General features: G+C 38.1%; 1 protein-coding gene and 1 long non-coding RNA gene across 2 annotated transcripts in view; one reads left to right on the top strand and one right to left on the bottom strand.

Annotated features, from left to right (window-relative positions):
- Nucleotides 1-5,242, bottom strand: part of COL17A1 (collagen type XVII alpha 1 chain) — a 47,416-nt gene extending 42,174 nt beyond the window's left edge. The window contains exons 1-2 of the mRNA XM_037001349.2: nucleotides 5,013-5,242; nucleotides 200-262 (exon numbers count right to left, since the gene is read on the bottom strand). Of these exons, the coding sequence (XP_036857244.2) occupies nucleotides 200-251 (52 nt within the window). The 5' untranslated portion in view covers nucleotides 252-262; nucleotides 5,013-5,242. The remainder of the gene's footprint in view (nucleotides 1-199; nucleotides 263-5,012) is intronic.
- LOC140850357 (uncharacterized) lies at nucleotides 236-27,314 on the top strand. The gene is made up of 3 exons (XR_012133047.1): nucleotides 236-315; nucleotides 22,660-22,772; nucleotides 27,076-27,314. It is a non-coding gene; the product is annotated as an uncharacterized lncRNA (long non-coding RNA).

The following is a 27,314-nucleotide window of genomic DNA, read 5'->3' as shown; positions in this document are numbered from 1 at the left end:
TCTTATGGGAAGGAATAAAGTGTGTTTAGGAATATGTTTTAAATGATACAAAGAAAAAAAGGCAAAAAAAAAAAGCCACCAAGAAAAAAACTAAAAAAAAAAAAAAAAATGATGCAGCAGTTGTGGTGGAATTAAGAATGAATTATTTGCTATTTCCAAATTTTTATTACTTTTATAATGAACTATATTATGCTCTTACTTCTTTCAGTGACTTCAGAGCCATCTCGTTTGTTTTTCTTGGTTACATCCATACCATCACCACCTGGGGGAAAAGCAAGATACCATGAACATCCATGCCTCTTACCATCACCTTCAGTAAGTTTTAGGTCCCTCCCATTCAAGCTGAGAACCAAGAAACTGATTCCTAGAATTCAAGGCATAACTCTTTCCTATGCATATTTTTTACAAGAGCCATTCCCACTTCTTATACCAGTTATAATCATATTAATTGTTCCTCTTTGGATTCTGTTACTTTGTACTGCATCTTATTTTTCCAGATCTCATTGATCAGGCTGCCCCCTGCTGAGTGTTAAGGGGATTGCATAGAAGATGTGCGCAGATATTTGACTGTAAAACCTCCATTCTTTGCTAAAGTAACAAACAGCTGAAGGATATCTGTCAAGGCACTTAGTGTTTTCAATTAATTCATTTTGATGTATCCCATAATGTTCAATGTTGTATATGGAACACTATGGATATAAGACATTCACGCTTCATTATTTAGAATTTGGATGTGAGAATGATGTTTGATGGATTTAAGTCAGAATAAAAGTCATTGTATTGGTCATAGTTTATGGCACTTTATACTTTTCACAGTATGAAACTTTCTGGTCATAAGAAACAAGTCCTAACATGCTTACTTATGGATGTAAGTAGGGAAAATACATGAAGAAAATATGTGCAAAATCTATAGAAATATGTCAGAAAATACGTATTTATATGTTATCTATGTTCCCCTTTTACTCTTTCTCTGCTTCTGGAAAGGAAAATCACTGATATCTTGTCCGCTGTGACCTGAAATGTGGATGGAATGAGGCAGGATCATTGATGCCAATAGAGGAACAGGACTGGGGTCGGGGTTCAGGCTTAAACATACAGGAGGCTCAGCAAAGGTTCCCATCCCGATGGGCTGTCTTTACTGTGGTTTCCAGTCTCATGTGAAATCTAGCTTTCTCTTGGTTCTCATCCTGCCCCTAAACTTCTCTTCCTTCTAGTTTATCTTTTGGATGCAATTCAAATTGGATACTAGGATTTTGGGGCAAGCCCAGGGTGTCCCTTTCTTTAATATCTCTCCTTTCATTTTCACCTACCTGGTGATGTTAGGGTCAACTTATCTGTTAGGCACAATGAGTAGAGTACCTAATCCCATCATACATTTAGGGACCCACAGGAGTGTTTTAATTTCTTTTTAAAATCAGAAGAAAAAAATGAACACAATTCAACCTAAATAATATTCTTCCAATGCAGTTATAAAATATAATTTTAAAAATAATTTTAATGGAGGAGGGGGTCCACAAAGTCAAAACTATCTTGGACCCATGAAAGTAATAAAGTGACCCTCAGTGACTTCCTCACTGCAAACCACGACCACAAGGGACCAGTTGGCCAGCTACCCAGTGGAATGAACCCAGATCATCAGTCAGCTTCAGGGCCTGGGTGCATGTGCCAACTTCTTGCTCACCGGAGTTTCTTAAACACAGCTCGAGGCAAAGAATGAGACATCATGGAAAAACTGGCTGGGTCTGAGAAGCCTCAGAAGGTCTCGCAGGTATGTTTCCTAGAGCCAAAGAGGAGTGGCTCCATAAAAAATTTAACAAGGAAGTGCAGCCTGATTAGAAGGCCAAATCTGGCCTGTGACTATGTCTACATTCTAGCTATAACCTGTACGACTTATGTCATGCAAACCTACATATAACAAACACTTCTTTGAAATTCTTTGCTTAAGCATTAATTGTCTTTGGTACCCCTGAAGCTCCTTTCCACCTTTTTTCTTTTTCTTTTTTTTTCTAATTGGTCATTAGTTGTGGGCCAGGAGGCATTTTGGAAATTAAACATTCAAATGTACCTGTCTGCCAGTGGGGAGCTACCTAGGTTGGCTCCTGAATTGATATCAAATATTACCCAAAAGAACTGTTTATAACAATCCATGCAAAGTTTTACTTCCACAAGTTATTGCTTGTTGGAACCTTTCGTGAAAGTTGTTGCTGGCAGTTATAAATTTGGGATTAGCTGGGCTTCTACTTGTAGCCATCAAGGCAGACTGATGGTAGTTCCGTTTGGTGAGAGTCTCAGGGCCCAGGCAGCAAACCTGGCAAGTGTTTTCTTGTTCTTGCTGTACCAGAAAAATAACAGACATTTATAGCCACCACCCCCCACCACCTGCCCCCACCACACACACTTCTTTCTGAAGTCCCAGAGATGGAGGCTTGAGATCTATAGTGAAAAGATTTCTCAACTTCCAGAGGGCACAAAGAGACCACCTGCTAAGAAATAAAATGCCCTCCTCAGGGGCCTGGGGGCCCCTCACTGGAAGGTACTCAGGATAGAATGTGCCCTAGGTGGGGGCAGGCAGAAGGACCCTTGCCTGTCTCTCAGCCTGAAGCCTCTCGAATGGCTGTGGCCCATGGCCATATAGAGTGACTTCTTGGACCTAAAATACACAGGACAGAGCTCTGTTGACTTTGCCAAAGCTGTCTTCCAGACATCATAACCCAAAGCAGCAGGGATGTGTCAGCAGGTGGATTCCTTTAAACCCAGTGCACAAGGAAACTTTCTGTGAGTGAGTCATCAAATGGAAGTGATGGGTTGAGGCACAAACCTGGACTAGGATCATTCCATGGGACCTGCAGTATTCCTACAGGACTTCCTTTTTAAGCATTTTAAGTGCCAAACACTTTAAAAAATGTAATATTGGGGAAAGGAAAGTTACATGCCAAGGCACGTGCCCAAGCCTGCCTCTCCCAGCCATGCTCACAGGGCATTCTCCAAGAGCATTGCTTAGTAGAAGCACTGTCAAGTGGCATAATTTTAACTTCATGGATGTTTGGACCACTTCACAAGAACTAAGGATGAACAGGTCATTCAAGTTCTCAATTCCAAAATCATGCCGCCCAAAGTTCTAAGGGGCTGTTTTATGGTTGCTTCATAGTTAATATTCTTTTGAAGAAGTAAAAATGATCCCATGTCATTTTCTTATGCAAAAAAACCACAATTCAAAACCACAATTCAAAACCATTTTTCTACTTTTGAGTTTTTTTCTTTCCACTTCATTTAAATGATGTCACATCCACCTGAAACTGTTCTGCTGGGGATGTGGTATAACACACACACAAACTGGGACAAACCACTTTTTGTAAACCATCACATTGGCCTCAATGACTCGTGAAACACTAAGTCTTAGATACAAAGAAGGGAATGGAGAAGCTCAGTGTTTTTCTATTTTCTATTTTAAAAATACATGTTTCTATACTCCACTAAGGAATCACAAGTATTTTTATAGTCCCTATTGCTCCACTCTCTGTACACTTTACACTTTGAAACAAACAACATGACCAGCATATGAGAAAACCATCCACTAGCTATGGATCTTCCCACCAGGAAAACCAATGCCCTAGGGTTGATTGTCTCAGGCTTTTGTCTCTACAGCACCTCAGCGATGGGCTCACCTACTTGCTATGTCTGGCATCCTTGGTTTTCCTGACTTGGGGTTGGGAGAGCTTGTGCACCCACTTTGTGATTATATTCTTTGTTTACAGCCATGTTTGGTTAAACCCTACTGCCATTAATGATGGCAAATAGCCAAACCACATAGGCCCAGATTTCCTTCAGTCATGTATAATCGAAGAACATAGTTCTTAGGCAGAGTCAGTTTCACCAAGCTGAGTTCCATCCCTGCTTGAACCAGGACTGTGTGCTTTCACTGCCCCCATGTAAGTGGTGGTCAGATTTGTGTGGATGTTTTGGAGGGGCTGAGAGTAAAGCAGAACCCCTCTGATTCGCAGAAGGGCACCCATCAGGGCCTGGACGTCTGCTTTAGTTTAGTTCTGACTTACATCTGTTTCTTAGTTCTCAGAGAGAGCATAGAGGCGATGAGGAGGAGAAACAATTCTGCTTTTCAAATGAATATCTTTTTAAAATTTCACTACCTTTTATGGACATGACAAATCCAAATACTAGGCTACCAGTTAACTGCTTCTCAAAAGAAGTGATATACTAGTGGCTTTGCCTACAACTTCAAAAAGTGAAGTGGTAATTTGTCAGTTAGTAGTTAGTGTGGTCCAGTGAGATACCTAAACTGGTCATTCCTACCCCAAAATGATTTTTAGGGGGCTCAAATTGCCCAGTAACAGTGTGTACACAGACAACATTTTCTTTCTTTTTTTCTTGTAAGTTTAACTCCAGTTTGAAATCCATGAACTAATTGTATCATTTCAGATATTTCACTTTACTTTAGATCAGGGCGAGTAGTAATTTTAGAGTGTGATAAACAACGTTGCCCAGCCCCTTCAGACCAATCAGAACCTGCCAGGACAGAGGCCAGGGCAGCTTACCAGCATTTAGTGCTCAGGGGTTGCTTCTAGAAGCCCCCACTTATCCACACTTCAACTACTCTGTTAAGGAGAGGAAGGAAAATAGATGGAGGGGAAGAGCAAGAGAGAAAGAGAGAGAAACTGAGATCCAGAGAGAAAGAATTATAAACTCTTATCATATTCCAAATAAAACAAAACACAAGCTATTTTACAATAATGAAAATAAAACCCAAAATTCTTGCCTCTGGAGCCCAGTTTATCTTAGCTGGCCTTCTCCTCCTCTTCCCTGCTGACGAATCTTATTTTTCCTTTAAGACTTACCCTAAGTAGAATTCATAAACCAAGGTAGTCATTTATGACCAATTAATTACTTGAAACTAAGTAACTTCATTTTATTTTCTCCAGTAGACATTTAAGTTTTAAATGGCAGACCTCATATCGAAGTCTCAGAAGAAGGGGGAAAGGTCAAATTCTGTTACTTACCTAGTTTGAGATTTTGAAGGAATTGGAAACAACTCTGAATAAATCCCCTCTCTCTTTCTTCCCCTGATGTTTTCTTCTAGATGTTTGCAGGTCCCACTTTTCTTTATCCAGACCCCACCAAGGTGTGTTAGAGCTGAGTGATCTTTCAAAAATGTTCACTTCTCCTTCTCTCCCCCTTGTTTCTTTCTGTTCTTTGCTTCCAAACAAGTCCTGACAAAGGTGTGTCGTGGTTTACAGTTACTCCACCCTTCCAATTACCTGACACTTGCTGGATTAAAAAAAAAAAATCTGCCTCCAGGAATCAAATTTACAGGAGGCAGAAAGTTTCTTCTACTAGTTTAGGTAGATTAACCATTTATGGGCCCATGGGGCAAAGGGAACAAAGATTCAGTGTAAAAGAAATGCCTTTTCAGAGAACTGTTACAACTTGGTATTCCCCCTTTTCACTGCGGTGGGAAGAGTGAAAACCCTAATATGCATGACTCATGGTGTAGCCAGGCATGTGGGGCCTGTGGTCAAGGTCTCTGAGCCCTAGAGAAACAAGTTGGCAGGATTTATACATATGTGTGCTTTTGCCCTCTTCCCCTCATTCTGACCCAAGCCAGGTCAAGCCCACCTGGAGGAAACAGTGGGTGACCAATTAAGAATAAGATATTAATGACCAAAAATGTGGAGCAATTGGTGGCCTAGGGGCTCATTTTTAAAAGAGGTAAGCAGATACGGTAAGGCTGACTCCAAAGAGTGAAATGTTAGTGACAGGATTGTAGGCAGTCAGCCATCTAAGTAAGGAAGGGAGATACTGTTGAGGAGGGTTAAGGGCCTTTCAACTTCTCAACTCAGGCAGCCACCTAGAATCTGTATACCCAAAGACATGTATGGACTCCCAGGGACCCTATAACTCCAGGTGCATTCCATGGGACTGTCAATTTGCATCAAATTAGATAATTCTCTTGATTACTTGGTTATCAGGTGGCTTCCTGGGACCCCTAAAGACTAGCTTGACACTTTTGGTAATATGGAAAGTCTGAACCTGAAACTCACTCAGGTAGCTCATGGCATCTTCTCAGGACTCAACATCAGGTTTGAATTCCCAGACCAGAGGCATCATTCCAAGATCGTGGAGGGGAGCTGTAGGAACCCCGCAGTACAGTACCAATGCATGCCTGTAGCCTGCTAATGTGGGCACTCATACTGCACGGCAGGGTAGCAGACCACCTGTGGGATTCTCCATCCTAAGCTCCCGTTATTCTGCATTGGAGTCACATTTCAGAACACTTTCAACGGTCTAAAATGTGACACTATTGGGTTCTTGTTTTCTGGGATGTTCCTGCCCACCCCAAATTAATAATTCCTTAACATGTCTGCTGTCAATCTCATAGAAGAGCTCTGAAGAATCTGGAATATGGAGAGCTTTCAGCATAAAATTGATATAACCCTGCATCATTCATTCACTTATTCATTAATTCATGAATTAAATAAAAATATGTTGGCTCCTGCTTGGAGCTAGGCACTGAATCATACGCTGAAAGTTCAGTGGTAAATTTTCTGTCTTGATGGAGTTCACAATCTAGTGAAGGAAGATAGCCTTAAATAATGCATTACTTTGCTAAGGCTGCCATAGCAAAATTCTGGTGGCTTCAACAACAGAAATTAATTCTCTCACAGTTCTGAAGGCCAGAAGTCCAAAATCAAGGCAATGGAAGGTTTGGTTTCTTCTGAGGCCTCTCCCTTGGTTTGCAGATAGCTGTCTTCTTGTATTGCCCTCACATGGCCTTTTCTCTGTGGCCTCCTGGTGTCTATGTGTCCGAATCTCCTCTTCTTATAAAAGGACACTGGTCAGACTGTGTTACCAGCCTTTTTAATTTAATTGCTTCTTTAAAGGCCATATCTCCAAATACTGTCACATTCCAAGGTCCTAGAGTTAGGCTTCACCATCTGAATTTTGGGGAGCACAATTTATAACAAATCATGTAAATAAAACACAATTGTGCAAATATATAGTTAAGAATGTGATGACTGTTATAAAGAAAAGAACTCTGGGTAGTATCAGAGAGCAGAAGAGGAGACGTAAAGTTGAGGAGGGATGGAAGGGAAAGTCCTGCTAAGAAAGTGACATTCAAATTGATAGATGAAAGTTGATTAGAGATTATACAGGTAAAAGGAGGGATTTAGAGTCGTTTGGAATCTAGACAGGGGAAAGAGTATGGGAGAAGGTTCTGAGGTGGAAGAAACGTGAGTTTGAGGAAAAGTGATGCCAATATATTTATTTATATATATATATATATATATATATATATATATTGTATGGGGCAAAGAAAGGGTGACAGTGGGAGAAATGCTGGAGAGACAGGGGCTAGAGCACACATGATCTCCTAAACTATGGGAAGGAGGTGTTTTTTGGCACTTGGCAGATGTTCTTAAATTGACATTAGGGAGCAAGTCTAAATACTACACACCTCTGCGTGTGTGTGTATCTTCATGCTCCCACATGTTCGTATGCACATATGTGAGTACTGTTTACAGAGTTCTGCACTACATACTTTGGAAGAGAAGAAAACTAAAAGAAATCAAGTGCTTTCATTTTAGTTAGTCAAGGTACGTAGTTTATTATGCTTGGCAAAATCATTTATAATAATAACACATTATCTGGGTACATGGATTGAAAGAAACCTCATGTTCATTCAACATTCATATGCTAAGCTCTTACCATATGCCTAGGTTGAAGGGAGTTGTCTTTTAAATATTTAAAATTAACCAGAAAGCAACTAAATTCTTGCTAAAATGGAAGAATAAAGGATCAGATTAAGGAGATAACAGTGACTAATACACCGGAAAGAAAAGGTGTTTCTTGTTTCCTGCTGCCTTTGGAGATGTGTTAATGAGTCACATATGTAATCAATTTTTGATGGATTAGAAAGAAAATTTCCTTAAGAGGCAACCGGAAAAATATTCATCCTCCCAAAATTATCTGCTGACTTTCACATGTCAGTTCACATGTAGCCCAGATTGGTACCTGCCGACCAGACTCTCATCACATGCTGAGCAATGTGAGTGCAGGTGGACCCTGTGTTTTACGTGGCTGCTGAGTTTCTGAAAACTGATGTATAAATTCAGTTTTTGGTGACTGGGTTGAGTGTTTTTGTCAAATGACTATTCATTACCTTATTAATCTTTGTGGACACATATTTTTCTTTATTTGGCTTAAAGGTGTGTGTCTACCTTGCAGATAGATTCTACCTACTCTGTGACCCTTCTCCCATAAAACAGCATGACATGTCCTAGTGATAGGACATTCCTATGATAATTCACCTAGGGGTCCTAAGCTTTGGAACACATTTGCCTTACATTTCTAGGAGACAGTAAGACCTGAATTTCACTGAGAAGGAGGTGAGAGAAAAAAATTTCATAGTTAGTGAGGTAAATCCAGTATTTACAATTGTTGATTCAGCTCTTTGGATTGGTTAATCCAGTGATTTAAAAAAAAAAAGGATTCATATTAAAATGAAAATGATACAATGATTATATGTTGCACTTTGTTTTTACATTTCTAAGACTAGAAGACCGTATTTCTACCTAGCTTTCTTATCATTTAGCAGGTGCCCCAGGATAGCAGGACTTCCTTGTAAGCAATTATGTCAACAGTGTATGTCACAGTTCATGGAGCAGTTTGGTTTTTGGAAGGCTGCAGCTGAGAGGCAAGACCAACTCCTGCCCTTCACATGTGCACTGAAAGTCTCCGTCTACTTTTCTTGTCTACAGTGGTTCTTGAATTGTTCTCAAACTGTGGTCCTTGATGATTTTATTATAATAACAAAGTATGCTGGTTTCCTTTCTTCCATTTCTAATTTCAGATTTGGTCATTTATCTTTTTAAGGCTGATACATATTTGTTGAATGAGTAAACAAATTATTTATTGAGGGTCTACCATGGGCAAGGCATTAATTGTATAGGTACAAATGAGAATGAGTTGTAGAACATGCCTTCAAGGAATTTACAATATAGAAACAAAAAGATGTATGGGTATTTTCACCACGCATACAAATAAATTACAACATAAAGAAGACTGTTAACCATAGAGAATTAAGAACTATGGAATGAAGTGTCATGTGAGCTGGACTTAAAAGGATGGGTGGTATTAAGAAGCCAAGGGTGAAAAAAAAAAAAAAGAAGCCAAGGGTGGAGCTGGAATTTCAAGCACAAAGTCCAGCGTGACAGGCACAGACATAGGGAAGAGTAAGGCTTGGGTGAAGGATGGTAAAACGTTATGAAGAACGAGTCGATGTGGAGAGGTCGGCAGTGTCAGATGTGCCATTCGGGTCAGGGGGAATCTGCAGGGCTAGTCTGAGAGGTGTCCGCTTCACTCTGTGGGTGATGGGAGTTAGGGAAGTCAGAAAAGGAAATGATAAGAGCTGGGCCAAAGACGAACTTGGTGACACGTAGAATGAATACAAAAAGAAGAGAGGGCTGCAGTTTTTAGCAAGGCAAAGATTAAAAAGGAGAGGAAACAACGGGGTCAATATCAGCAAGGCTGGGCAGAGACCAGGCATTTAGTGATTGCTGTTAGGACATGAGAGAGGGCAGGGCCTAGGAGGAGCTGAGACTTTTCCAAGCCAACACTGATCCCAGCGACTTCCCTCCCCTTCCCTGCCAAATTACCTGCCTCAAAAGTCTGTTAGTACTTCCGTTTCAATGGAGGATATGACAGGAAAAAAAAATATCATTCCTTTGGTTTGGGCATTTCCCTACGCCTATTTTGTCCTGTGTTCATTACCTACCACATTACATATGGGAATTTCTAAAAAAGAACGTTTAGATTTCTGTCTTGAAGAATTTAGATATTAAGACAATAGGATAATAGAATAAATATATCACCTGCAGGTAATACATACAATTAGTTTAAAACCACCATCTGTTATTTCTAACACATGCCCCACTAAATTATCTGTAATTTGTTTCTGATAATTAAACATTTATAGATAAGTTTTTATCAAAATAGCAATAAACCAAAGAAAAAATTGTGAAAGGTTCCTTGTGCCTTTGTGAGCAAGAAAGGAATATGTGAAGTGGTAGTCTCTGGAGTTGCTACCTTTCCATAATCAAAGAAAAAATATCCCTTAGATTCCAAAAGATTTCCCCATTTGTGAGAGAAATGAAAATCCTCCTGTCTGGGCTGGAAGTCATTTCTAGTCTTATGTTCGGCAGTGTTTAACTGCCTGCCCTGGCAGTGTTAAGACTTTCTATATACTGTGGCAAGCCAGTTGCACTTCATTTGTTCAGAAAGGGCGTGGGAGGGATGTCAGAAGCATCGAGGAGATGAAAAGTTCAATATTGCTCATAGAAAAAGATGTGCTCTCAAAAATGAATTACTTAATATAAATAGACCAGTTGTTTAAAGTGTGTGTTAGGCTTGATCCCTTTGGGGAAACAAGGAAAAACAGTTGAGCAAAACAGCAGGAAGCCACCTGACCTTGTGATCGATTTATTACTGGATTTTAATGACTTTTAGTCCAAAGATCTGAAAAATGTGGGTCAGATGATAAGCATTCTCTCGCACTGTAGACTGTGATTCAGAAGATGGGCGTGGTTCTCAGAAAACATGTCCCCACAGGAGTATCTTCATTAAGATGAAGACCGAACCCTATTGTCTGGTTTGTGGTTACCCCTATCATCACAGGTATTATCTCTAGTACATAGACTCACAGGTCTCATTGCCTGACATGGTCATTGACTCAACATTCCACGGATCTAAACATTGCACTGATATGTAAGTTTCTGGAACATTCTTACACCAGTGGTTCCTAACTTGTGTTTAGGGGCACCTGATGTTTTAGCCATTTACTAGAATCAGATGTAAATCAGATCATTCAAATTCAGTAAAACCCACTCTTCTTAGTGTCCTGTGAGTTTTGATAAATGCATATAGTTGTGTAACCACCACCACATTCAAGGTATAGAATAGTTCCATCACATCCCCCAATTCACTCTGCTCCCGATAGTCCACCCCCATCTCCAGGCCTGGGCAACTACTTACCTATTTTTTAACCCTATAGTTTTGTCTTTTCCAGAGAGCTATATAATGGAATCATACAGTGGCTCACCTTTTGAGCCTGGCCTCTTTGACTTTGCTTTTGAGATTCATCTGTGTTGTGTACATCAGTTTGTATCTTTATTACTGAGTATTATTCCATTGTTTGGATATGCAATTTTTATACATTCATATGGTAGTGGATATTTGGATTGTGTCCAGTTTTTGTCAATTATGAGTAAGTTGCTATAGACATCATGTACAGATTTTGCATGAACATAAATTTTCATTTCCCTTAGGTAAATGCCTAGGAGGGGAATGCTGGCCTAAGTAAATATATATAAATATATATTTAACTTGATTAGAAACTGGCAAATTATTTTTTAAAAGTTTGTACCATTTTGTATTCCCACAACAACATGTGAGAGTGGTCATTGTTCCACATCCCAGTAGCTCCTGGTATTGTCCAGTTGTTTGATTTTAGCCATTCTAGTAAGTGAGGAATGGTTTTTCATTATGGTTTTAACTTGCATTTCTCTGGTGACTAATAAGGTGGATCATCTTTTCATATATTTATTTACCATTCATGTGTCTTCTTTGGTGAAGTGTCTGTTCAACTCTTTGCCCATTTTCAAATTGGGTTGTTTTCTTATTACTGAATTTTGACAATTCTTTATCAAAAAGTTTTGGGTACAAGTCCTTTATTAGATAAGTGTTTTTCCAAACATTTTATCTTAGTCTGTGGCTAGACCTGCCATTTCCTTAACAGTCTTTTGGAGAGGAAGTCCAATTTATTACAGTGAGGAGATGATAATGAAAACATCCTTCTCTTCAGTGACAACTCTGAGCTCCTAAATAGTCATGGAATCACCCTACCTCTGAATTCCTTCCATATGAGATGATACACTTTCTTATCATTTAAGCCAATCTGAGTTGGTATTTTCAGTTACTAGAGCTGAAAGCATCCTCATTGATACATATTAATAAATAATAGTGTTCTCCAAGTGTAGACACATAATAATAAATAATGATATTCTCTAAATACACATAAATGCTGTTGTGAATAATAAAATACAAATCCATTTTAAATATTAATGGATCAAAGTAGCCCTCTGGCATTGCCTGTTATTTCAATCAATTGATTCCACAAGTACCAGTATCATCATGTGGAACTCTGAAAAATACTTTGACCTTAAGAAGAGAGACTCATATTTACAAAGGTGGAGAGTGATAAACTCAAATGTAAATAAAGGCTTGCTTGTAGCTTCCTTACTGTGAAGACCAAACAGCAGACTTATAAGTACCAATTTTCAGAAGATGCTAGAGTCTTTGAGACTAATTTAAGTGAAAATGAGCATAGTTCTAATGTTAATATCATAAAATCTTAGAACTCAAAGAGGTCTTAGAGATCGCCTAATGATGATGCAAATGAGAAGACTGAGACCCAAATAAACCAAGTAAATTGCAGTTCATTTATGGCAGGGTCAGGGTTAGGGGTATAGGTTTTTTGTTTGCTTGTTTTGCTATGGTATTTGGAAAAATTATTTAATGTTTTTCAAGGCTTTTAACAATCCTAAATACTGAGGAGCTTGAAAAATTACCAAACATTGTGGACCAAATCTATTCCACCCTTGCAGGCTTTAGCAATTCTCAGTGATGAACTTAAACTGAAATAGCTCTGCTCTTGATTTTTACCAGCCCCTCATTTCTCTTGGAAGAAAGAAGCTCAGCCATACTACACACTGACAGGATACTTGGAAGGACAAGATAGTTAGTGGGGCATAAAATCAAGTATGTTTTATAAGGTCAATTTTTGCCACATAACATGTTTGCCACATAACATGTATTTCATCTGTATTAAATAAATCAGCCACAGCAAGAAAAGCACCTGAAATAGGCTGCTGAAATTTTAAAGAAAATATTATCACTTCTGATTATTTCAAATATTCCACCTCTTTGGCTTGTAGCTAGAGGACCTAATTAAAACTTTAAATGGCCTAATAAACAGTCCTTCTCTTTCCCAAAACTAATAAGAAACAACTTTAATTTCAATATATTTTATAGTAATCCCATGAAACTTGCAAATGTATCTTAAATAAGGTTCAAGAAGTGATCAGTTAATAGAATATTACCACAGCTTAAATAAATTTTAATAGGTAACTTTGGTAGGAAGCCAACAATCTAAATTGAGAACCTGGAAAAACAAACCCAGACTGAAAATAAATACCTGAGTTGACTGTAGCCCTATCGACTTGCTATATATGAAACCCTACACCAATGTTCAAAGCTGCCTGTGTTTTCTTAATGGTATCTTGTGGGTAGAGAACAATGTTCTTGGCACAAGAAAAGCACAAAGGGGGACTTTTTCTCCTAAGGAATAAAAATGGAGCAGGTTTGTGATCTTTGGGTTGCCATTTTTGGTTTGTCTGGGTTAACTCAGGCATCAGAGAGAGGACTGGGAGAGTTCAATTGTTTATGTGAACCTGAACCTTCATCTATATCATCAGCCTTTTAGATCAGAGAGGTAGACACAAATGGATGTCTGATGAAAGAAGAGCTTTCTCTGATGTTCAAACAAACAGGAAATCAGGGTAGAGAAGGGTGGGAGGGAATTTCCATTAGTTTCAAGATCTGGTAAATTGAGTCAAAGGGATTTCATCACTGGGGTGAAAATCTGGGAAGGGTTTCTGAAATAGAAAATTAATTTAATCAGATCTCACATCACAGAAAATCTCCACAGCAATGATCTACTTCTGCTCCCAGAAGTTCTTGGAGCCCAACAGACTGACAGCCTAAAGTCGTGCCCTCATCCCAGAACACATGGTTGTAGGGACTGTTGCAGGCCCAGGAGAGCATGGGAAGAAATGCAAGAGATCACTGGCTGTTTTGCAGAATCAGCGTAGTGTTATGCCTGACAATAAAGCTGAGAGGTTGTTCCCTTTAACAACTTGGCAAGGAAGCCTTACAGGTAGCCAAGAATCTCCACTCCTCATATAGAGATGGAGACTGTTCTGCTACTGGGAGATCAGTACCCAGTTAGAGAGAGAACACAAATCAGAAAATCTAATACTCCAAGGGCAAGCCTGGCTGGAACAAGCTTCAACAGCCAACCCCCATTTAATGCCCATGGACCATCCTGGCTGGTCTGCTGAATGAAACGTTACCACATTCCCCTCTCTGAGGTACCCCTGACCACTAGTTCTTTGTATCTCCTCTGCACCTGCCTATACTTTTCTCTCTGCACCTCTAATATTAAATGCACTTATTTGTTTTCTTGAAGTCTTTGGAGAAATGGGCTGGATTTTCTCTTTTCAATGTATTCCCAACACAAACACAGTGCCTGTAGTGTAACAGGCATTCAGTGGAACTTCCTCTCTCCCAAGCTTCTGATTAGTATCCCCAAGTACAACTGTCTACCTTCTTGGATGTCCTGCTGGCGCTTCAAAGTCCATGTGTTAAAAACCAGACCTTTTCCTCTCCCCGCAGTCATACCCCTGGTGTTGTATTCATCTTTGTGTCTGCAAGGCCTGGTACATATCAGGCTCACTTTAAGTCTTCAGGAAATATTCATTCAAATGGAATGAGAAGAGAAGTGAAGAAAAAGAGCAGAAAAGAATATGAGGGGAAAAAAGTAAAATAAAAGGGAATCATGAAGGTAATAAAGAGAAGAGGAAGGAAGAAAGAGGATGGGAGGACAGTAGACAGGGGGGTGAGAAGAGTATTTTAGATTGGTTTCCTCCAAATCAGGAGGGACAGAAAACACCTAGAGTTCTCAACAGAAGAGCTAGAACAATCTTCCAATTTATTTCACTTCCTTTCCAGCCTTTTCTTAACTGTTTCCAATTTGGGTTAGACTCTCAATGTTTTGTGAGCTTGATGAGAGAAGGGACTTAAAGGCATGTTTCTACCTTTTCAGCCATTCCTGCACATGCAGCTAATATCAGCAGCTGGACTGTTTTCCACTCTGCAGCATGATTCTGTTTAACAGTTGGAAAAAATAAAAAGTGTGATAAGACTCCTTGCTCCTAACCTCACAGTTCTTGAGGTGAGGCTCTGAAATGATCTGAGGTTGAGGTGCATGTGTTTTTCCCATGGGGAATGATGCCTTAATCTGCCTTAAGGTAGGTAAAGGGACAAGATCTTGCTTGCTCTTCTGGTCCTGCAGTTTTAACAGTCTTGTAACTTATTGTATGTTTTTTTTTTTTGGTTCTGTTGCCAGCTTATTTTAAGTCTGATGCTCTAATCTCTTTGAGTGATGACATGTCATAACTGCAACCCCAAGACATTTTCAGGTAAAGGCAAGATGCAGGCACTCCTTGATTTTATTTGTGGGAGGTACATGCTAGCCTACAGGGAAATGTGTAAGAAATAGTCCATCATCTTAAGGGACTTGGTAAAATCATGCTGACATCTGGTAGTTTTAAAGGGTGCTTAGATTTAATGAAAAGAGCATTTTCTAGAGAACTTATTTTTTTCGACACTTCTGCCAAAAGAGGCTTAAAGGACTCCTGTGATTTCTTTTTCAAGTGAGTGACAGCACCTGCCTACTACTATTCCTAAAGTGGCTGTTCTCACATGCTGAGTATCGATCTATGCACCCCCAGCTTCCTGGGATCCGTGGGAGAGGTTTTCCTATTAGAATGGAGAATTTTAATGAGAGAGAAATGGGCAAGAGTTTTCTGAAGTAACTCTCTCAGTCAGTACAGTAAGGCAGGATATGAAAACCAACAGGATGTTTCTTCCTGCTGAAATTGCTGGCCCCAGAGACTGGAAGCATTTTCTTTTTTTGTAAACTTTTAAACAAAACAGTGCAAGTACTCAGAAATATAAATTATTTACACAGTATGAATTCTATTAAGAGTTTTCTGTAGGTTTCTTATATAAATGAGTATTGAAAACAATTCAGCTTGTTGCCTTCAGGCATGGTACTCGCAAGGAAATTAGGCAACAGTACAGATTAAGGCTTAGTACAACCCCATACTCAAAGGGGTGTCCTAAAAAGTTGGAATTCAGAGGCAAGGATCATTTTCATATAAAAAGAACAACACGTTCATTCTAACAAAGCAAAAGACATCCACCACACAGCAAACGAAATGAGCACATGGCTCATTTTTAGAGTTTGGCATTCTACAAATCATTAATTCCATGGATGAACCCTGCATTCCATTATCAGTGTTTATATTTGTGTGAGTCTATTTACCTAAATATATCTAAGGACCTTCCACTTCAGAAAGTAGCTTGTGGCATTTGTTGGTGGATAGCCTTGGCCTCAGACTTGGGAAGGCTGTTGGCATCTCAGAGACCTTTTCAGCCACACCCGAACCCATGGATCACGGTCTAACATTGGCTGAGAATGATTTCAAAAAAGAAGGGCAAGTCCATATATTTGCTATTTTAAAACCAGACTTATGACCTGGTGGATGCAAATCTCTGAATAACAATAAAGATGGGTGAGAGAGGAAGAAAATATAATTCAGAGTGTTTTGAGAACTCCCATGAACTTCATGTTAAGGAACATAATACAGGAGAAAACCTGAATTAATGAATGCAGAGCTCCCTTCCTGCTTAGCAGAACTCAGACTTAGGTAACACACTGCTTTGTTGTATCTGTTGAAGGTGCTATTTTATTGAATTGGTAATTATCATCATGTTTGTAGGTATGCAAATAGATATAAAGTGTTTAACATTGGTTTTGTTTTCTTAGAGCTCTAAATAATTCCCTGACCTTATTGTTTTAATATTGTCCATGAAGAAAAAGTTCATAAGCTTAGGGTCAATCTAACCTTTCCCAGTGTTTTAATTCAGTAAAGCAGTATTATAAAAAGACTGCACAGTGGTAATTTTGATAATATCTGGCTAAAAATGTTGGTAAATCCATCCTTCCTCATGAAAACTTTGAGTTGCCTTTGATGTTATTCTTGACTTTGGGTTTCATTAGTTTTATTTATAGATTGTGTATCTGTTACAAGTTTTTTTGGGTGTTGCTGAGCACATTTAATTGTATCTGCTTTCTTTTATTCCGGTATAATCAATATTCAGTCAACAACCAACACTCCCAATATGTTGTTATTTTTCACTAATGAAAAAGTGGATTTATCTCTAATCCAGTTTTCATAATTACACATCCAAAAAGTTCACTGTGAGACCAAATGCAGTCATTAGATTTTCCCTGTTAGTCCTGAATACTTATTAGAAGCCACAGCTACCTCCTTCTTCGTGAACTAAGGCAGATGAGAACAGTCACCTTCCTTTCTTGTAATAATGTTAGTCATTTCTGAGGTGCTGCCCTGGGAATGCAGAGGGAGGAGAGGAGAGGAGAGGAGAGCCGCTGTCTAGACCACCTCCAGGCTAACTACGGCTGACAGTCACTACTGAGGTGTACTAGCCCTTTCGAAATGGCTGCGCCAGGATTAAGCACTTGCACATCTTGTCCTGAGTCTTGCGTTGATTCAGAGCGTGATTCAGCGATCCTCAATGTGGAGGCTGAGGGAGATGGCCCGTGGCAAGTCCTTCCTGAAACATTATAATGGAATCTTTCACCAGAATGTCTATAAATCATCTGAGAGCCAAAACAAATGGAAGATAAGCTATACGTGAAATTTTAGGCCTGGGAAGCAACTTCTTTTGCCTAAGTACTTGGTCCTAAATATTTAACTTGATGTTACTTAGCTTAAACCATTGGCTAGTGGCATAAGAAGAAATTTATATCTTCTTTGGGAAATAGCTGTAGTTATAAAGAAGACATAATCAACCAGCAATAGGAAAGACTACTCATTATGGAAACTGCATGAAGCTAAGAAACCAAATACCAACTTAAACTAAAAAGAAATTTAAAAATCCATTCAACTATAATTGTGGATACATGTCATTATACATTTGTCAAAACCCATAGAATGCACATCACAAAGCAGGAACCCAAAGGTGAACTTAGGACTTTAGTTAATGATAACATGTCAGTACTAGTTCACCGATTGTAACAAATGTACTACATTAAGGATGCGCAATACTAATAATAGAGGAAACTGCGTGGTTGGTGGGGAGAGGAGGTGAGAGGGTATATGGGAGTTCTTTGTACTTTCTGCTCAATTTTTCTGTAAACCTAAAAGTGCTCTAAAAAATAGTCTATTAATAAAAATACTTTTTAAAATTCAATAAATATATTTAATGTAGCTAATATGGAGAAATGCATCTTGCTACCTCAGAACTTCTGAGTTCAAAAAAGGAGTAAACTTGAAACATGTAGAGAAAGTTATTGATACAAGGGCTGCTTGTCTTTTGTTTTTACAGATATTTGCAAAAATATAGCACACTTAAAGAAAGGTACACAAATTATAAATATACAGCTTAACAAATAATCACAAAGTGAAGACACCCATGTAACCACCATTTAGCGCAAGAAAGAGAACATCACCATCATCTTAGAAACTCTACTTTTGGGGAACTCTTAGTACCATAGATTAATCTGTTTTTGAAATGAATGAAAAGGAATGATAATATGTAATCTTTTGTGTCTGGTTTCTTTTGCTGAACATAATGTTTATGAGATTCATCTCTATTGTCATGTATAATTCATTTTTATTGCTGTATCATTTTCCATTGTATGAATATATTACATGTTATTTATATATTGTCTACTGATGGCATTTGAATTTTTTCAGACTTTGACTGTTATGAAAAATGCTGCTACAAACGTTCTTGAAACATGTTTTTGTTGAACACATGCACAAAATTCCTGCTGGACCTACACTTAGGAGTTCACTTGCTGGATAATAGAGTATGTACATGTTTAACTTTAGTGACTTGTGCCAGGTATTCCACAGGAGTTGCACCAATCTACAGCCCCATCAGCACTGTGTAAGAGTTTTGGTTGTTGTATATCCAGTACTAATACTCGGTATACTCAGTCTTTTTCATCTTTACCATTTTCGTGGTTCTCTGGTGGTATCACATTGTGGCTTTATTTTGAATTTCACTGATTACTAATGAGGTTTCCTACCACTTCATGTATTTATTGGCCGTTTGGATATACCCTTTTGTGAAGTGCCTTGTTCAAGTTTCATGATCATTTAAAAACTGGAATTGTCTTTTTCTTATTCGTTTCCTTTATCAGTTATATACATTATATATACCTCCTCCCAGTCTATGGCACCCATTTCAACTTTCTTAAATGATTTTTTTAATAAACAGAACTCTTAATCTTTTTCTTAATGGTCAGTGTATTTTATGTCTTATCTAAGAAATTCCCACTTCCCAAGTTCAGGAAGATATTTTCTCCTATAAGTTTCCTAAATTGTCATTTTTTAAAAGCTCTTAGATTCGGATCTAAACCTTGGAAATGATTTCTGTGGATGGTATGAATTAGGAGGTCAATTTCTTTTTTTCCCACTTAGCTGTGTAATTGATCCAGCACCACTTATTAAAAAGATCATTATTTCCATCATTTCTCTGTGGTGTCATCTTTATCATAAATCAAGTCTCTATCTCTCCCTGGCTAAGTTTTTGGACTCTGTTCCACTGACACTCATCTGTTCTTGCTCCAGTTCCAAACTGCTTAGATATCAAGATATCTAAGAGAGCAAGTTGCGCCTCTTTCTTCTTTTTTTGATACATGTTGGCTGTTCTTGGGCCTTTGCATTTACAGTTAAACTTCAGAATCAGCCCTTTCAAACACACACACACACACACACACACACACACACACACACATCTGCCAAGAATTTTTTAAACTTACACACAATCCATGTATCAATGTGAGGGAAATCAACATCTCATGAGCCCTGTCTATGTCTTCATTTATTTAGGCCTATGATTTCTTGGAATATTTTGTAGTTCCATGTATTTTATTGGTTATAAAATCTTTATAAATATGTAGTTTATAGATATTAATGATTATTAGCATTAAATGCTTATTTATATGCTTCTATGTTTTATAAACACAATTTGTAGTTTCATAATTCTATAGTTTATACATTTCATAGTTTTCTGCATAGAGGTTTTATGCCTTTCATAAGCATTTGATGTTTTTGGTGCTTTTGGATACAATATGTTTTGAAATTTCATTTTCAGTTATAAGTTTAGTAGTTTTTTTACTCTATTGACCTTGGCAATATATAGTAATATAGTAATCTTGCTATATTCACATATTTTTTTCAATGATTTATTTGTAGATTATTTTAGATTTTCTGTACACTCAACCAAATCATATATAGTGAGTTTTGTTTTTTCCTTATACACTTTATTTCTTTTTCCCCTTATTACACTTTGTACTAAGATCTATATCATCAGTCATTACAGCAATGAATAGAAATGGTAACAGCGAGCATCTTTGTTTTTCTGTTTTAAAGGAAAAATTTTCAATATTTCACCATTATATTTATCCATAGTTTTTAAGTTAAATCCTTTATTAGATAGAGAAGTTCTTTTTAATTATGAATTTTCATTTTTAGCACAAATTAATGTTGAACTTTATCAATGCTTTCATCAACCATCTGTTTAGATGGTCATATCGTTTGTTCTGTTACTATGATGAATCATGTTGGTTATCAAGTGCTACATCAGACTTGTACTCCTGTAATAAACCCAGTTTGGTCATTCTTTGTACACATTTCATGATTTGGTTTGTTTGTTTAGCAATAAAAAACATTAAAATTCTTATTTTTCAAGTTCAAAGTTGATCGAGTGTAGAAAAAGATTTTGTGGACTTCAGGATTTTCCTTGTGTGTGCTGTATTTAGCAATATTGGACTCACGTAACTACAGTAATAAGAGTTTTCTATGAAATTTTTCTAAGAGAGTTCTGAATTCTCCTTGTTTAGAAACTAAAGCTAACCATCAAGCTTTTCTTGTAAATCCAACTCTAGTCTGGGTACAGAAGCCTTAGGAAGAGAGACTGCTACTGCTAATTTTTGTTAGCATTTCAGATTCACTTCACGACCATAAAGCCAGCACTTGGATAAGCAATTAATAAAAATACAAAAAATGAAATGTAGGATTATGATAGGTCCTTGAAGGTGAAGCATTACTTACAAAAATGAAACTTGACTCAAATGTAAATGTTCATCCAGGCCTTCAGCAGTATGGGACTATCTGGAGAAGCCTAGACTTAGGTCCCAAAATTCATGCCATGTTCTTTGAGCCATTTTATTTGTGTCTAGATAATGACATTTCCAAATCTTTTTCCGCCATGCCTCTGCATAAACATGGAAGACTTAGTAGAATAAACATGGAAGAAGTAACACTGAGCCACACCATGTGATGAGGGCTGCCCAAGGCTGTACAGCAGATTGGCTTCCTGCGGTCCTCAGAAATTCGTCATGCCAGTCAACACCTAGAAATGGGCTAGACTCACCTACTTATCAAGAACAAGCAATAGATAAGTCAGTCTGAACCTCAGAGGATTTCTGAGAAGAAAATGAGTCAAGATTTAATCATTTGTGTTTTCCAAAGTTTGAGCAGGTACCGTGTTCAATCATTAGCTGTGAACAGCACGGTTCTCTCTTCCTGAGGGTGACTGGTGTAGAGCACAGGCTAAAGCAGGACATGCCTCCTCCACATTTCCCATTTCTTCTTACTCCCACTTTTTGGGGTATCCTATATACAGTGACTCCAGGAGGTACAGATGTGCTCATTCATTCACAGGATATACCGTAAATAACAGAAGTGTGCAGCAACCAAGATTTCAGTTTTTTTAAAAGTTCTGTATTTGTAAGGCAGTGCTCCTCTCATATAGGAGGGGTTAGGAGATGAATGGCTTGGCTTTCCAGGGATGTTTTAGTGACGTCTTAAGGATGCCCTAAAATCCAGGACTCTAAAGCTTCATACAGTGGGATGCTGGCAATAGCAGACCATGTGCTTCTGCAAGTGGTCAGGCATGGGGATGACATGGTCTCTTTGCAGAAGAGTATGAAATAAAACCATATTTAATTTTGTCATATGAACTAGGAGCAATAATACTAGCAAGAAAGTGACCAAACTACATGCTTACAAGTCCTAAAAGAAAAAGAAAAACTTTCCTAAAACAAGTTTTACTTGTGAAACACCTAGGACCAGCTCACCGAATACCATTGTTCTATTGGAGCACAGTTTGAGAAAATCTGGTTAAGTGAAATCTATGTCTTGTAATCAGGTTTATATGTTTGTAGAATATATTTTACAGAATTAGTTGTAAAAAAAATGTTGATTAAAAAGCAAGGAGGAAGATTCTATCAGGATTCTTGTGGAGACAATAAAATATAGTTCAAATACCTTTTGTCCCCATGAAGTCTTCCTTAACTCAACCTTCTGGAAATTCCCTTAGCACTTTCCCTGTACCCTTTGCACTTTATCTCTTGATTGAACCAAATCATCTGCTAAGGTTTTTGTGCATTTGCTGGGAATACAGAGATCAAAGACACAGTCCCTGCTTTCAAGTAGCTTGTGGTAAGATATGTATGGGTGCTATGAAAAAGGAAAGGCATTAAACTGTAGCTACAAGACTTGGGGCAGGGAGCTAAAAGAAGGACGTGAGCCACTGGGATGGAAGGAAAGGGAGTGGGGATTTTGACCCTTGATCCTCGTCTTGAGGTGGGAGTCAGAATTAGGCAGACGGAGAAGGTGTGTATGTATTTGTGCCTCTGTTTTCTAGGCAGAACCAAGCAAGATGATAAGGAAAGGAGCCGGGCCTGTTCTGGAAGCTGTAAATACATTAACTCGATAAGGCTTTTGTGCAGGGAAATGGCACAAGATGAAGCTGGGAAGGTATGTATGAGTGATTTGTGACTGGTTTACTGTCAGTGTATTGCCGAATGTATTGGAATTTCATTCCTTTTTGAGGTTGAACAGTGTGTGTGTATACCACATTTTGTTTATCCATTTGTCTATTTATGGACATTTGGGTTGTTTCCACCTTTTGGTTATTGCTAATAATGGTGCTATGAACATTGATGTATAACATTTGATCAATTCTCTCCTTTCAGTTCTATTGTGTAAAGTCCAAGAAGTGGAATTGCTGGATCATATGTGCACTAGGAAAGACCTAGTCTTTCTTCCTGTGTTTCTCCCCTTTTCTCTCGCACTGCCAGCACACTCACAGCACTTCTGACACTTCTGGTCATCACATATACACCGGTTTTTCTCGCACCAAACAATTCTCTATAACACAAGCTGGATGGCCTATAATTTAACTCAATTCTGACACAAATACCTGTAGACAGCACCAGATTCCACAGGGTGAGGGCTCAGTTCCATAAGACTGCCCCTGCCCCTGCCACTTTAGATGCCAATTGCAAGTAGTAGGTTTCCAAGTTACCCACAACTTCTGTCTGGTTGGCTACTTGGAGGTTCTGTGACCACCTACCCCTTGGATTCCAGTACTGCTAGAGCAATTCACAGAACTCAAGGGAACACTTACTTGTGTTTGCCAGTTTATTAAAGCATACGATAAAGGTACAGATGAAGCACCAGACGAAGAGGTACCTAAGGTAGGTCTGGGAGGGTCTTGAGTACAGAGCTTCTGACCCCATGAAGTTGGTATGTGTCACCCTCCTAGTACATGGGATGTGTTCACCCACCTGGAAGCTCTCCATACCCCCTACTTTTTGGAATTTTTATGGAGGCTTCCTCATGCAGGTACAATCAATTATTAACTCCACTTCTAGCCTCTCTTCCCTCCCTAGAGAAGCTGTAGGGGGAGACTGGACATTCCAAGCTTCTAGTCATGGCTTGGTCTTTCTGGTGGCCAGCCCCCAGGCAGGAGCCCCCAGGAGCCCACCCAGAGTCACCTCATTAGAACAAAAGATATTCCCATCACCCAGAAATGTCTAAGGGATTTAGGAGCCCTGTGGGTCCAGACCCACAGGGTCAAAGACCAAACATTTGAACGGAAGATTCCTTATCACCTAGGAATTTACAAGGGTTTCAGAAGCCTGTGCCAGGAACTGGGGTAGGAAGGGGCAAAGACCAATATATATTTTTTCTGTTATCTCACAATATATTGATTCTATGTTTAATTTTTTTAAGAACCAAAACAGTGTTTTCCACAGTAATAATGCCATTTTACATTCCCACCAGCAGTGCGAGATATTTTTAAAAATAGAATTTTGCTTAGGGGCTTTATAACTGCTTCTACCAAAACTGATTCTTCATTCACCACATCAATAAATCCACTAGCTTTTTTGCTTATACTGATTGCATTTAAAGAAAGATAATTTCAGAATTTATCAGTAATTTGAAGTAATTTATCAGTTAGTTTAATATTAACCTGTTGTTACTATTACCCCTGTCCCTTACTCCCTTAGATTGTTACACTGTCACTCTTTATTTTTATCTTGTTTGAGATTCTCACTCTTTGAGTTACTAATTAAATAACTAATCCATTCATACTTAAACTTACCCATGCAAGACACATTTTTTGAGCACCTATGGTAAGCATAATGCTAGTAAAGGTAAGGACATGAGTTCCAGGAGATGACAGTAACAATAAACAGAGTAACTAGGAGTGTGTCCTGCAATGGCAAGCAGTGGATAAGAGGAGTTAGTCTGGAGCCCTGGGCTTGGGAGACTATGTATGAGCACTAAGAGGAAAAAAAAATCTCACTTGAGAAAAAATCCTCTATATAACAAATTTTCCCAGGGTTGATGCCAATTGAATCTATGTGATAAATACTGATATGTCCAATTTATCTTTGTAAACTCCTAAGTAATATATAAACTTTTTCATCTTCAGCGCCTAGTACATCTTCCATACTATCATCATAATGGTTGTTTTTGTAGGGAATTTTATCTGTAACTGTAACTCTGTGAACTGATGGTGGGAACTGGTAATTTCAGGTGTACCAAAATGTACTGAAACTGCAATTAGAGAAACTCAGAGCTGGAAAAGATTACCTTCCTTTCTACAGTTCATAAATGAGAAATCTGACAGAATTTAATTGAATCTGCCCTTGTCACATAGCTTATTGGTTATTAGTGGCAGTTAGTCCTATCCCAGCTGCTGTAGCCATATCTTCATCAGAATGAATGAATCACAGAAAAAGAGTTTTAAGCATCAATTTATGTCATTTGTAGTCACCAAAACTTGTATTCGGAATGATTTTCCCATTTTCCCCAATTTAAACTGACAACCTATGATTATGTCATGTTTAGTACAGATTTAAGCAACCTCACCTTCACAGTTTGTTGACCACAGCCCATTTCATACCCAATTATCTGCATCCAGCAACAAAAATGAACAAAGAAAAGGTTTGGAATGCTAAATAAAACTCAAAAAAATAGATCTGTGGCTTTACAGCCTTATTTAAAATTTCACCTACTGTAAAATGTGGTTTATCTAATTTACAATATATAATCAGGTTTAACCTGGTTATTATACCATTCCATCAATCCTAAGAAAGTACACATAGATCTATAATCCATAATGCATGTGTACATCTTTGTTAAACATAAAATCTTAAACTTCCATAATTCTGTTTGTTCAATTTATCAAAAGGTGTTAAAAACATGAAGTATGTAATCCTTATTATGGAAAAAATCATATTTTTCTCAAAATTAAGCCACAATTAAATGTGCCAAGTTTTTGTGGTGTTTGATTTGGATTTGGACCTCAAAATCCAGGATAATCTGCAGAATTACTTACAGTATGAAGTAAACAAACCTAGTAAGCAGTAATTTGTTATAAAAAATTGTGTTTTAAAACTTAAGTTTTTTTTTTACTGAAGTTTTGTTTCTTCTTAAGAAGCATGTAGTAGAGACATCTCCTTCCCTCTTTCTCTTTCCTTCTATCTCACTCTTGGTGGTGAATTTTGAGCTGTTAAGGGTGGCTTCAGTTATGAATGTAGTGGTCCAGGAAAGCTTCCTGTAATCTTAGTTTGAGCAGTTATTGATTGAAAGGTGATGGGTTTGTAAGGCTTGCCTTGAGAGCTGCCAATTAATATGCAAACGTTCAATGTCAGCCCTCGTAAATACAGATAGTCCCAGATTTGTAATGGATCAATTTTAGATGGTGCAAAAGCGATACACATCAGCAGAAACCATAGTTTGAATTTCAAATTTGTATGATTTCCTGGGCTAGTGATGTGCTGAACAATACTCTCTCATGATGCTGGGCAGCTGCTACCAGTCAGCCAGCTGATGACCAAGGTAAACAACAGATAAACTTACAACCTTTCTGTACCCACACAACCATACTGTTTTTCACTTTTAGTACAATATTCAATAAATTACCTGAGATATTTGACACTTTACTATAAAATAGGCTTTGTGTTAGATGAGTTTGCCTAACTGAAGGCTAATGTAAGTGTTCTGAAATGTTTAAGACTAAGTTATGATGTTTGGTAGGTTAGGTATATTAAATACATTTTTGACTTACGATGTTTTCAACTCATGCTTCGTTTATTGGGACACAACTCCACCAGGAGCCACCATAATTCTTATCTACAGTCTTTCAAATCTGTGATAACATGCTATTTTCGATTCTCAAGGTCAAGCCACTTTGGGTACTGGCTCCTGCATCCACTGATTGATATCCATGAACTTTTTTTTCTGAAATTAATTATCTTCCTAGAGTTTATTTTGGGGACTTAATCCCATTCTGAGTTCAGAATTCTACTAGGTTGAGGAGAGCAATAAATCTGGTTCTTTCAAACTATAAAAAATTTGTGGGTTATGTTGGATAAAATTGGTTGATTGGTTCATTCTGAAAACTAGTGACTAAAAATAAATTGCTGTCCCTGTAGACAATTATTAAAATGAAAAAAAGCAGCTTTACATACCTTCAAAACTTGAGGAAAACAACTCTGAGTGAAAAGAATATGTATTGGAGAAACCGCTTTTTTAAAAAGAGGAACATTTTGCCTGAGATCCACACTCATTCTTTTTGGGGCAGCTTAATTGCACAAGCTTTATGCTAATTATTGTTATATTAAAGATTTGGCAGCTTTACAAAAATCTGAAACTTGTACATGCAGGTTTAAAATACTCTATTTCAATGGCCCAGAGTTAGGCTACGAAAGCATTTCAGATAATGTCAACCTGTAGTAATGCTTGTTTTTTTTTAAATTTACAGGCATCTTATAATTTATAGTTTCATAGGAATTGGCTTAAATAATGTGGATGGGATTAGTGGCCTGACTTCTGCCTTCCCAAACCTGAGCCTGTGTTTTCTTTGCTATCATGGGATGCTGTCTGCCAAATAACAGGCTTTCAAAAGTCTGAGAAGCTATCTTTGCTGGTGAGTATTATGCCTACACTTGGCATGATTTCCACTCACTGTAGAACTTTAGCAACACAGAAGCTGAGTTTTCA

This window comes from Manis javanica, chromosome 7 (genome assembly GCF_040802235.1).
Source record: "Manis javanica isolate MJ-LG chromosome 7, MJ_LKY, whole genome shotgun sequence".
Taxonomy (NCBI): Eukaryota; Metazoa; Chordata; class Mammalia; order Pholidota; family Manidae; genus Manis; species Manis javanica.
The sequence above is the reverse complement of the archived record's forward strand: the minus strand, read 5'-3'. Positions and strand labels throughout refer to the sequence as shown.